This window comes from Cricetulus griseus, chromosome 10 (genome assembly GCF_003668045.3).
Source record: "Cricetulus griseus strain 17A/GY chromosome 10, alternate assembly CriGri-PICRH-1.0, whole genome shotgun sequence".
NCBI classification, from domain to species: Eukaryota; Metazoa; Chordata; class Mammalia; order Rodentia; family Cricetidae; genus Cricetulus; species Cricetulus griseus.
Genome location: NC_048603.1, coordinates 10,130,906 through 10,144,865, shown reverse-complemented (window position 1 = coordinate 10,144,865; position 13,960 = coordinate 10,130,906). Strand labels below are relative to the sequence as shown.

At 38.8% G+C, this 13,960-nt stretch overlaps 1 protein-coding gene across 2 annotated transcripts in view; it reads right to left on the bottom strand.

The window, feature by feature from the left end:
* LOC100774625 (angiopoietin-1) overlaps positions 1 to 13,960 on the bottom strand; it is a 227,388-nt gene that overhangs the window by 66,495 nt on the left and 146,933 nt on the right. Inside the window, exon 4 of one of the 2 annotated variants that reach the window (XM_027431451.2) lies at positions 292 to 524. In XM_027431451.2, coding sequence (XP_027287252.1) covers positions 292 to 524 — 233 coding nt within the window. The remainder of the gene's footprint in view (positions 1 to 291; positions 525 to 13,960) is intronic. The other variant, XM_027431452.2, reaches the window with a different exon arrangement.

Here is a 13,960-nt window from a genome sequence, read left to right as displayed (position 1 = left end):
CTCTGCTTCCCCAGTGCTAGAATTAAAGGCATGTACCACCACTGTCCAGCTTGGACGATAACTTTTATAGCATCCTTTAAAACAGACATTGCAGACACATGAATTCAAACTTAAATACCTATAACTTACTTGTGAAAATTGTCAGCTAAATCTCATGAATGCTTTTCAGACTAAAGTCCGTCTAAAGCATTTGCATTGGCATCAGTGCAACAGAGAAAACAGTAGCACACCTTTACTGCCTCGCATGAAACAAAATATTTACAAAGCCAGAAGGAGGAAAGTAACTCTTACCACCTTCCTTGCTGCAGAGGCTGACAAGGTTATGGACTGTATCCATAAGCTCCAGTTGTTGCTTCTGAAGGACGCTGTTGTTGGTGGTGGCTCGGGTCAGTTGCTTCTCTAACTCCTGGATGATGAATGTCTGACGTGTAACCAAGCCTTGAAGGTTTTCTTTCTCTTCCTTCAAGGTGTCCAGCTCTTCTTTGTGTTTTCCCTCCATTTCTAAGATTTTATGTTCTAGTAAGCTGCAAGGAAATGAAAATGAGACTTTATTCGTACAGTGCTAGAGCAACACTGCTGTAGTTCTCCTTGTTCCTGAGAGGAAGATTAGAAGTTTAAATTATTTATTATATATGTATGTGTTCATGTATGCGTGCAAGTGTGTGTTCATGTGTGTGTGTGATGTTCATGTACACGTGCACATTTCACGTGCCGTGGTTCGTTCGCAAATTTCAGACAACGATTTACAAGCGTTGGTCACTTCCTTACCCTATGTGGGCTCTGAGGGTTGACCTCAAAGCATCAGGCTTTGCATCAAGGCCCCTTAACCACGGAGTAATCTTGCTGGCCCATAAAAGTATTTTTTAAGAGACAAAAATCTATATACTGTCAGCCATGTGAAAAACACTAATCAAAACTACAGTGAGAGTCCATCTCACTGTTGGCAGAATGCCAGTCATTGAGAGAACAGCAGCAAAGAGCCCCAGTGGCCAAGGGCACTCACTGCTCTTACGGAGGGAGGACTCAGGCTCCATCCTCAGCACCCACAGTGCAAATCACAGATGCTTGCAATTCCAATCCCAGAGGATCAAAATGTCTCTTTTAACCTCCATGGGCCCATGCATGTGCCTGGCTCGTCTATACACTCACGCACGTATATACACAGAAAATGATTCACTGCAAAAAAAGAAAATCACTCCATTTAAAAAACAAAAAACAAAAAAACAAAAATAAATAAAAAACAAACAACAACAAAAAAAGAGTGTGCTGGATGTCTGTACAATTTTGTTCAAATGACTGCAGAACCTGGAAAAGCTGTTGCTGCTATTGGTGCCTAACATATTGCCATTATTGCTCTCTCTATATATATATGTGTGTGTGTGTGTGTGTGTGTGTGTGTGTGTGTGTGTGTGTGTGTGTGTGCTAATTGAAACTCAAATATGTGATGAATCCAAGGTGTTTCAGAGAGTGCTCACCTCTGCATGCAAATTTGATTTCATCTTTAGTAAGTAGTAGAGTTATATGCTTGCCAAGAGAAAAAAATAAGTGACACACTGGAAGACAAATGTCACACAATTTTATGTGTAACCTAGAAATGATGAGCTTATGGGAGCAGAGAGCAGAATTGTGGCTATTAGGCTTCAGTGTGGGTCTTTTAACAATGGGGAAACGATTGGTTTAAGGATATAAAACTGCAGTTGGACAAGAGGCAGGGACTCTGTGATGTTTTGACGTCTACTGAGAGCATGATAAATATGGTTGATAACAATATGCTATATTTTAAAAGTTGTGAGATAGTATACTTTAAGTGTTCTCAAAACAAAAATGATGAATATGTGTGATATAACATGTTCATTGGTTTAATTTAGCCATGCCATTGTGAACATACTGTATTGTGTATCATAATTGTACATGACTTTATTTATGATCTAAATAAATGAATAAAAAAGAAAATGACCTCAAATGCTGACAAAGATGTGGACAATAGAAAACTTGTATATAAGAAAGAATCTATGTAGGCAGATTCTGCAGAACCAGAGAGTAACTTAATCAATCCTGTATTAAACCTCTAGCTTGCTTTACTTCTGGGTGAGGTCTGTGGGCATTGCAGCTTCTGAAATCACCATGCAGGCAGCCCAGCAAAGGACGAACCCATTAGGTGAGTATCACAGCCCTACAGAGAACCATGGGCTACTTTGCTCAGAGTGATGCAACCTTAGGAAGCCTCTCTCAGCATTCTTCCAACGACACCCTCCTTGTACAGTGTACATAAAGGGGGACAAAGAATGCAGCAGCCCTTTTGGGATCTGAGCAACTGACTTGAAATAAAAGGCATTTTGCACTTTATAGAGTTTCTAATATACTAGCATTCTCGTGGGGAAAGGCTTACTCAGTTTTCTTAGTTCTGTATGCAGACGGTTCCAAGCAGTGCTTAGTTTACAAGGTGTTATTCCAATGCAGCACACCCAGAATGGGCACTCAATTTACCTTGGAGAAATACGGCACTGAATCATTCCTATAAGTCTTCAAAAAAGAAGACACTGGGGAGTGTTTTAAATTTAATACTTAAATTATACAATCAAGTGTGTTTGAAGAGTCAGACTTTCCAACTGTTGGCGCTAAGGGGCAAGATGTGACATCTGATCATCTCTGCACAGATGGAGAAGTGTGGCAAGAAACACTCAAGGACATTCCAGGTCTTCGCTAACAAATCTGATCACCAAATAGAACGTAGACTAGTACATGGCAGAGCAGCTGCTGGGAAGCTGGGCCCACATGTACGTCCCGCCTAATTCACAGGGCTTTGGGGAGAGAGGCAAGGGTCACATAGGCAAGTTGCAAGTTGATACCCAGTGAGAGAGGCCACCTTTCTCTCTGGAGTTTCCTCCATTTTAACTAGATGCCAATACAAGAGAGAATCCTTCATGTCTACGGCCCATATAGGGACCTCTATTTGGAAAGCGACTAGGAGGAATCACAAGTGTCATTTTTACTTGTTTAAATCCCTGCTCAGAACTGAAAAACAAAAGCTAGAAAAGGAAGCCAGAGTGAGATGAAAGTAAGGATCTCTGGGGGTTAAGTGCTGTGCACTGTGTTCTAGAACTTTCTTCTGTGCCAGTAACTTGTTGCTGCTAGAGGAACTCATGGGGGCAAAAAGCAGAGACAGGGTGGGGGTGCAAGGCAGTCAGTTTTTCTATCGTCTGCATTGGTTGAAAATGTCACCCACATACTTTTTAACTGAGGAGTTCTCTGCTGTGGGTGGTGTAGGAGCCTTCCTCTCTGCTTAGAGATTTTTGGCGTCTGATCTGAGAATTAACCACAAGTGATTCTTCAGCTCCCTTTCAGTTTACTTTTTAGTTATGTTTCTCCTATTTCTGGAGCAGTGATCAGATACACGACTCCCACCACTCAGAGTCATTAACTTATAAGAAAATTGTGAGTCAGACTGACATAGTTATAGCACACCACCAGGAGATCTTTAGGGTCAACTGCTAAAATGATGATCATGTATATATATAGCTCAGGACTTGGAAGCTAAGGAGTCATATGATGCTGGATAAAAGCTCTAAATAAACATTTTTTTGGTCCCAGAAGAAAAATCAGAACTGGCCTTCCAGGTTTCCTAATTAGCAGTCACTATCATGTTCTAGTTATAAGTCGCCTTTATTAGTTGCTAAGTGCCAATAGTTACGTGGAATAGAAGAAGGCAGTATTTCTACACTAAGGATTTATTTTTAGACAGCAAGTCTCCAGAAAAATCCTAAGCAACAAGAAACTTCTGTTTCCAGCATAGTGTATTTTTCATAGTTTGCATGACTATTTTTCCGCATCTGCTTCTGTCATGTCTGTACAGGAACATCACAGGTACCGAGGGAGGATGCTATTCTACCGGAAACATCAGTAAAAGCCTATTTTTCAGTATAATGTGGAAAGATAATATAATAAAAAATTGTTCAAGGAAATCTGTAACACAAATGATAGAAGGGCTTCAGAAGATAAAAATAAGAATTTCAGGAGAAACCATACATCAAAATTGATAAAAATTAGAATAGGAACCTTCCCCAAAGATAGGGCTGGGGAAGAGTTTTGCTTTTGTCCTTCCAGGAAAATAAAATAAAAAAAAACAACCATTTTGAAGTTTGCAAAGAGCCAACAGATAGGAAGAAACACACAGAAAAGATTGTCCAAATAAGCATCCTAAGAGGAAGAGAGAACTGCCCAGAAAAATTACCAAGAAAAGTAATAATACAACCTAATGCATTATCTCAAGTCCCCAAAAATAAGATGGAATCCCAGCCAGGTGGAGGTCTCTTAAAAGACTTTTCTGTTTGTTTCTTCCTACCTGTTGCCTCTTTGCAAACTTTGGAAGTCAATCCTGTTAATTCCAAAATGGTTTGAATCCAAGACCCACTTTCCAAAGAGGTATAGAAAGTCTATAGCTATCAACGCAATTGTAATATGAGAGTTGTATAACACCTAAGAAATTCCTTATCTCCTTCGAGGTGGGTGCCTGTGCCCCCAGAGACAGCCAGAGGCATCGTATCCGGGACGCAGTTGCAGGGAGATGTCAGTTTCCTGACATGAATACTAGGAACTGAACCCAAGTCATTTGAAAAAGTAATGTCTGTTTTCAATCAGAGAGCCACATTCCCAGTGCCAAGGGCTTCTTAATTATAGTTCTACCCTAAAATACCTGCTATCAAATATATTTTTTCATTTAATATACTGATCATAGTCTAGCTGGTCCCTGAATCTCTCTATAGATTCTCTATCTTTACTCCTAATCAGAAAAGTCCCAAGAACTTTTCTCCACTTGGCAAGAAGACCACTCAACAGAAAAGTCAAGTCTTTGGACATCAGATCCTAAAAGAGGACAGTCAACTTGTTAATTTCCCTGATGATAACATTTAACAGGTTTAACTGAGGTTTCAACTCCTAACAAAACACGAGACGCCGGACTCCAATCATCAGTGCCTGGGTTTTTAGTTCAGAGTTTAACAGACAGAAAGAGAGCTGCACTGTCAAGTGTTTGGAAGAGTCGGATTGGATAAACCCTTTGGCGGGGGATGCCTCTTTTGAGATGAGTGTTCGGCACAGTTTACCAACTGCACATTCAAGCCTCTACAAACTGAGCTGCAAATTCCCCAACAGAGTTTCTCACAGGATTCCCAGGACTTCCTGTCTCCCATCTTTCTGGGAGCACTTTGAGAAGAGACATGCATAGGATTTTGGCACTTAACTTCTAGTTTGAGGCAGAGGTGCACTTTAATGAAGAATAAAATAAACAAAATAATCTAGGTCTTGAACTTCAGTAAAAGCTCATGAAAGAGCATACATAATTTGAACGTTCTGGTTGATTTGCCTGCCCTGCGCACACCACCCTTTCCTGCCATCTATCTTCTTGGAAATATTTAAAACCAATGGAGACATCTTGAAACTTTCACACAAACTCTCTCCCTTTCAAAATTGTTTCCCACAATAGAATTCTTAACATAGCAGCCAATGAATGCCCAGTGGTGAGAGCTGCCTGTGTTGTGTGTAAATATAGCTCTTGACACGAGGAAGAGATGTTGAAAATATAGAAACCTTCTCATTTTTATCTGTCTGAGCTTATTTACAAATGTTTTAATTATTTCCATGTTCTGTGTCGCCATATGGTGCAAATATGGGCATGCAAAGGATGAGGTTTTTTTTTTCCAGATTAAATTTATAATTTATTACCAATTAAATACTAAATTCTCTTTCAAAATATGGTCATATTCCTTTGATAATTCAAGGCTGGGGAAGAATTATAAACACTATAAAGTCAACATCAGACAGTAAAGTTTCAAAACTTGAAGTAGTAGGAATAAGCCAAATATGTTGTAGAAGCCAGAAATAAGGAAGAAAAAAAAATACCGATACATTTCATGACTTAAAAAGCATGCAATGCACATATTTAAAAGTAAGTTGAAAAATAAATGTTTGACTAGATAAAATGTTTTCAATATATATAAGAGAATGTATATACCACAAAGAATTCATATGAGTTAGTAAAGCAAAGAAAGGGATGTCATAAAACAAAAGCACTTGGACAGTCAAGTCACAGAAAAATGCCAATAGCTAATAAGCATGATGTGATGTGATGAGACCCTAGTAAGCCTAGCAGGAAGCTTTTGGAAGATTAGAACATACATACACACACTTGGGGAGAATAGAAAATTCAAAATAATTATCTATGTCTGAAAAAATTTTTAGATAATCAAAATATAACCAACGGATAATATTTTACTAGTATAAAATTAAATACATGCTGGGTATTGTTGCACACGACTCTGGTCCCCACGTTTGGGAGCTGAAGCAGGAGTACTGTGGCAAGTTCAAGGCTAGTCTTTGCTACGCAATGAATTCCCAGCTAGCCTGGACCAACTAATGAGGCCTGTCTACAAAATGTAAAACAAACCACAACAAAATATAATAAAAATTATCCACAAAGAAAACAGTAAATTATGGTATATTAACATGGGTGGCTATGCATTCTTCCAAATTAAAAATGTATGACTGCATACAATTGCACAAGCATTAATGTGAGATATCCGTGACATATTTTATAAAAAAATAGGAATAAGCCTACATTTCAAATAATGTTTAAAATATATATACATAGGACATAAATATGTACATATGTATAATTGTATGTGAGTGTGTTTGTATAAGCCTGTGTGTAAAAAACATGAACTCTGGTTATACCGATAGTGTACTTGTAGAAAGAATAGAGGATTAAGCACTGATCTGCTTTCTAGTTGGTGCAAAGGGTACTCAAGAGAAGACGGTGATATGGAAACACACAGGCCTTCATCTTTAATTGTGTATACCTTTATATAATTTATAATCTGTCTTCCTTTATGAAAGTTTTCAATGAACGAAGTAGTTAGGAGTCTATAATAAAGACTTTGTAGACACTGTTAAAAAGTTGAAATGTTGGACTGAATTAGTGAGTCTTAGAGTGTGATTATGAACCTTGGCTGCTATGCATTGGGACATCAGGTGTACATAACTGTGATGCGAGCATCATGTTTTAATGTGCAAAGCAATGAAAAATTCAGTATTTAATGTAATTCATTACATTACTTGTGTTTTCCACTAAATGTATTTTTATTATGTGTTTGTTAGTCTATGTTAGGGGTGTGTGTGTACAGGTTATATAGAATGGCATTTGGGATGCTGGCACCACTGGTATGATATTGGCCATTATTCATTTGGCATTTGAAAAACATTTAAAACTATGTATACTATGTGAGAGGAATTGGGCCTGTTAGTACAAAGACTATACATAAAGTTCAGACTCTGTTCCAGGAAATTACTTCCGAGTGTTGTACATATAGTGACTAAATACTCATGTACACATACATAAACACATAAGTCATGGGACGCATTGAGTAACGGTGGGAAGACAGGTATCACATAGATCGTAATGAGGAAACCTAACTTGATGAGTCCAAGAATGGCTTTTGGAGCCCAAGTAGTGTGTGCATTGACTTTTCAAGGATGAACAGGAGTTTTGAAACCCAAATAAGGAATGTCAGCCATACAAGAAAATCCAAGCATCAAATTAGTATCGAATAACACTATGTGGTAAAGTGGGATTCATTTAACGTAATTAAACACAGCTACGCCTACCAGGCACTATGCTTTGTGTTTCATAGACATTCATGTATCAGTAATCTTCACATCAACTTCAAACAGTATTCTTATCATCATCATCTCCATGTTAAACATTAGCCAACAAGCCACAGAGAGCCTCATTAACTTGCCTAGAGTCACACAAATAATACACGATAGAGCTAGTTAGAGTAAGAATAGAGGAAGGTGAAACCCAGTCAGTCTGCTCTGAGAATCCCTGCTGGGCACTGTAAGTCTATTCCTTCTAAACTAAAACCAGTAGGGGAAAAGGCTGAAGAATGATTGGAGTAATGGCCAGGCGCCGTGTTCTGCACTAAAGAACTTGAACTTCTTTTGATCTGCTATAATATTCAGTGGGTAGAAAAGCCACACAAGGCAAAAGATTGCTATTTCAAAAAAGAAAAGGTGGTTTTTGTTTGAGATCTGAGTAGGTCATGCTAGCACAAAGCTAAGGACACCTAGGTCGCTGCAGTGGAACAGTTGAGAATTGATAAAAGTCCTACCTAAATATCATCAATCATTGGGGCTAGAAAGGATCTGGTGTATTTGAAAACTACTTCTGTGGTGGAAACCATCAAGATCAATGAAGGACCATGGAAGAATTAAGATGGCTCTTAGATTCCCAGTTGGCTCAGAACTCTCCCTTTTCTCAGTTCCCGGGGCTATGAAAACTGGGAAGAAGGACCATGTGTCTGCCATCCAGTTACAAGAAATAGGATAGCATTGCAGACATCAGGCTTTGCTTCTTCTCCTCCTGCTGGGGACAGAAGTGGGGGGTTTGTGCATTCTAGGCAGGCATTTTACCACTGGACAACATGCTCAACCCTGAGCACTTGACATTTTAACACACTTGTCCTCCGTCCATCCCATATACAGATAATATAATTAAATCCAGTTTCACAGCTAATGCTAGAATTCAGCAAGTCTGCACTTTACTACTTTTTAAAGGCCTTATCAAATACAGGATAGCTGCAATAAAAGGCTTTTCATTTCCTCAGAAATACTACTAAGACTTGTAAGACAAAATGTAGTACCTTACAACTGCATAAGATTCAATCAATAATTAGCTTAATGATCCCTCATGACTCCACCTGGGAGATAGACGAGACTTGGCAACTAAGTTCAGTGAGTTCCCAGTGTAAAATAAACAGTTTATATGTCCTGTTCCAAAACTGGAAGAGCTAAATAATGGTCTTTACCTTGGTAGGCCAAAAATCAACCAGTCTACCCCCCCTTTCTTCAATTTTATATCTGCTTGTTTTAAGAAAATCACTTCATGACCACTCCAATCATACCCTAGGCTTCGTCATGGTGGAAAATACTTCCTGTAGTAGTTAACACAGAAAGTCATCATGGAATCAATTGTGGGTTCTGCTATGTGCTAACTGTTTGTTCGTGGGCCAGTTATTTAACCTCTGTGAGCATCAGCCTTTTAATTAAGATGTGGAAATAAAATATTCTTTAGGGGACTGCTTGGAGGGGTAGCAAGAGTGAATGGCACTCACATGTTTACATTTTTAGAAGGCACTGAGAGCGGCTAGGAAGGTATTAGAACCGTCATCACGTATCTAGTCCTGTGTTACTGTCTTATTGAGGGTTTCCATTGTCTTCACTCTCTGGTACACTCAACCCAATCATCAAGAAAGCCTGAATGCTCTACCTTTGTATAAATAAATGGGTTACTGTTTTCGCTTCTGTTGTGACAGAGAATTTTTTTCTACAATATTCTTCTGCCTGTCTGTATTCTGAATTTGGAAAAAAATACTAAAGGCTTAAGTTAGATATATGGCCTTGAAACCTGGCAGGAGTCCCATGCAGGCAGGTTCTAATACAGCCATGAGTGTAGCAGAAAGCGGTAATCATAAACTTAACCAAAATGTCATGAGGTTTACAACTCTTCTCAATAATTCAATTTTGTTGTCCTTCAATGTGAACTTTGCAGATGGCAGTGTGGTGTTGCCGGTCAAATAACTGGGCATGCCTAATGGAGTGATTCCCACTCAGTCAGCTGAATAAAATTTCATTGATGTATATTTCCCAATATACCTCTCTCTCTCTCTCTCTCTCTCTCTCTCTCTCTCTCTCTCTCTAATGGGGTTTCTCTGTGTACCAGTCCTTGCTGTCTTGAAATTCACTTTATAGACCAAGATGGCCTTGAACTCACTCAGATCTTTGGGCTCCTGCCTTCCAAGTGTTGAGATTAAAGGTATGTGCCAACAGCGTAACAATCTTTATTTATTTATTTTTTTTACTCCTTATGTTTCTCTATTTTTTTCTTCCTTACACATGGTCTCAATATCTAATACTGCTTCTTGGCTATCCTAGAACTCATCATGCAGATCAGACTGACCTCAAAGTCACAGAGATGAACCTACCTGTGCCTCTCAAGTTCTGTGACTAGAGATGCTTGCCACCAGACTCACCTACTTTTCCATTGTCTTTGATCAGAAGAAATGGGATAATACTAAAAGAATGTTACAAAATTTGACACATAACATACTCCACTGTGTGCTTATACCAAGCCCATCACAAGCAAAGCCTAACAGATTTTCATTTGCTTGGGTTTTTTGTTTTGTTTGCATATTGTAAACCTAGAGATGGGATGCAAAATTTCTTCAAAGTCATTTTTTTTAAGGTACCATGTTTTGAAATTAGGGCAACAGTCAACCAATAAAAATAAAATTTCCTAAGAAAAGCAGACTAGGAGATTCTCAGTCACCTCTGTTAGACTTCTGGGAAAACAAACAGTAAAGCTATCCTACTCCTGCTTTGTGCCTTTGGGTATTTAGGGGATGAAAAAGTGACTCCAATGAGGCCAAAAATCCACACTCAAGCCTGCAAGTGCGGTGCTTAATTTTTCAGGATGTAAGTCAGAGAGACCTCTCAGCATGTGTATATAGTATAATCCTAACTATAAAACATGATTTTTTTTTTTCTGCCAAAGAGGTAGGAGATACCCCTAAAGCCAGCTCACTGACTTGGCGGCCAAGTCAGGGATCTTTCTGAAAGCTGCTAAGTCACACACCCAGACACAACTCCTGACATTCCTAGGGGAGGAAGCAAAGCTTAATTTAGATAATCCCCCCCTGGAAAGTGTATTAGCTGATTCAAACCAGACCTGGCTGACTTGGGCATGTTGTTCTTACATTTCAGAGATGCCTCCTTGTAGAAATGGCTCCTGTTGTATCTGGAGGATTAAGGTTCACATGAAGAATAGGTGGGTATGATCAATTCACTATTTATAAAATTGTAAACATTTGACATTGACCTCCTCTCTGCTTACTTGGGAGGACACTGTCTTTGCTGTTTTAGATGGTGCTGCTTGGCTGAATGCCTCTCATTCCACTGATCATAGGAAAATAAACAATAACAATAAATAGAATAGGGAAATATGCTATGTATCACGAAAGGGTATTTTTGGTTTGTTTGAAGAAAATCACATCTTAAAAATGGCACAGACAAGGAAACACGTGACCTAAGAGGAGCTGTTTGGCCCACACTCCATTGCATGAACTGGACCCTTCAACAGGAAGACGGACAGATAACTGTTAGAATACGGCCATGTTGGGAGCTAAGTCTACCAGCAAAATGCCCTTAAGGACCACATCTGAGGTAATATCACCCTTGGATGTTCCAGAATGAAAAAGAAACAGGTCTCAAGTAGCGATTTGAGATACATGGAAATTTTCGTCCGCATGAATATAAAAATGTATTTCATATTAAAGATGTCCAAGAGGCTTAACTCTTCTCAAAATGCCTTTCTTACTACAAAAAGGGAATTGCTATGACCCTGAAAATCTATCATTAATAGTAAATGGCTTAAGTTAAATACGGATGAAAACCTGACTTTTCTATAGAAATTAAAATGTGGTTAGCAGAAAAGAACCAGTTGTGTCAAGAATAGGATTTCCAAGAGGCTGGTCCACAAGAAGTCCTGTAAACTTGAGCCAGTTGAGAGTTTGTCAAAAAGAAGCCTCACTCAGTTTTACTGATAAAAACAGAGGCAGTTTTTCATCAGTTTACCTAATCCCAGCCACAAAAAATACCACCTTGTTCTGCAAATAGCACGCAAAACTCCTGAGGGCCAGCTCCCAGACTCAACAGTGAAAGCCCCTATCAGTAGCCAAATACAATCTGAAACATCCTTGGGGGGGTGTAAAGCTTAGTTTATATTACTCTCTCCTTCTTACATAAATGTATTAATTATGACAACATGACCTAATGAGAATACATGACTAGGAAAATGATAGTAGGTGCTATATCAAAAATCATCTTTTGTACACTCTTCCTAGGGTTAAGCTTGCAACACTCCTGTTGCCACATCTGTGTCACTAGTTCCATATGTGGGACTGAGACCCCAGTCCAAAAGGGGAAGTTTGCCAGATTTAACAAAGAAAAATGCAAGCAGCATGAGCAGACTTGAATAACCAACAAAAAGTGAAAAAGAAACTTAAATAATCATGAGGGAATGACTCAAAAATCCAAGGGATGTGTGTGTGTGTGTGTGTGTGTGTGTGTGTGTGTGTGTGTGTGTGTGTGTGTGCATGTGTGTGTCTGTGTGCCTGTGTGTTAGAGAGAGTGTGTGTGTGAGTGTGTGTGTGTGTGTGCCTGTGTGTTTGAGAGAGTGAGTGTGTGTGTGTTTGTGAGTGTGTGTATCTTTGTGTGTATCATGCATCTACATAGACATAGGCATAACATATTTTTAAGGGATGAGGGGAATAGATAAAATTAAATGGAGGAGGGAAAGAAGGAAGGGAGAAGGGGGCTATATGAATAAAACAGTTAAGAGTATCAATTGGCTTTGGAGAGAAGCATCCACCTTTTCATGTTTCTGATGGCGGATGTCCTTCTGTATATATATATATTTCTCTTATGGGTTAATGAATAAAACACTAGCCAATAGCCAGGCAGGAAGATAGGTGTGGATACCAGACCAGGAGAAGGCTGGGGAGAAGAAGGGAGGGTGAGGCCGCACAAGAGACACCATGCTGCCCAAGGAGTAGCATGAAGGATTATGGGAAAACCACATCCTCATGGCAGTACATGCATTAATAGAAATGGGTTAATAATTAAGATAGACGTAAGTAAGTAAGTAGGGCCAGTAAGAAGCCCTAGCCAGCAGTTTAATAATATAGCGTCCATGTGTTTATTGGGGGCAAAGCAGCTGTGGGACCAGGCAGGACAGAACCTCCATTTTCATGTTTCCCATTGGGAACCTGTGATATCCCAAGAGCGAAGTACGCATGCTAGAAACATTTTATGATATTTATCATAGTCGCTAATAATTCTGCTGAGAGATGATCAAAGCCATTCCAGTGCAGATCTGCACAACCATGTGCAAGGTAATAAAATGGCAGGGAGATTTTATTGACACTAAAGTATACTTCTATGATGTCCACAGCATCACAGGAAATAGACGGAAAGTAAATCCCTCTTGATTGACTGAATAAAATACTTCACACATAGATGTCTTCACTTTTTCAATTCCTGAATCATTTTTTTTATGGTGAAACAGGACAAATATAAACTAACTTGATGATGATAATACTTCTAGTATCCTTGGATTTCTACTTTCCTATTGTCAGTAAACTTCAAAACAACTTTCATGTAATTCTACTGGTGCTACAGATCTAACTCACTTTCATGCTTGTTAGGCAGTGATATGCTACCAGGCTATGTCTATAGCTCTTCATTAGAAAATAGATATAGTAAGTGTTTTTGCAATTCACTTCAACAAATTAAATTTTCATGTAGAGAAATAACGGGTGATTAAATTCACATAGTAAAGCATTAGTGTTAACTCTGAGGCCGTCTAAAATATTTTGGCCTCCTTGTGACTCTAACCTAATACACAGTCAATCTATCTTAAAAGGGCTTGTTCCTTTTACAACGGCAGAAAAACTCTGCACATAGCTTACTTTGGTAGAAACGTATCTGTTAGAAACTTAGCTGAATTTAAGAGTGGAGAAAGTTTGAGTTTACATAATCAGTCTATTTCTTTAAAACTACTCTGGGAACATAAAGGTCAGTGTCAAGGGTCTGGAGTCAGCTTCACTCCACAGAAGCTAACGTCAGCCAGTGTTTCTTCTAGAGTACACTCTATTGAGATGGAGTTGCTATTGGGATTTTCCTGATTCCTCAAAAGCAATCTTACTAAAGTTTAATTTAAAAAATGAAAAAAAATTGAAAATAGCTACATGATTATGAAAATAGCTAGTAACTCTGACCCATAGTACAAATTGCTGAGGTGAACAGGAGCCTGGTAAATATGCTTGAGAGAAAACACTGGTGAAAGAAA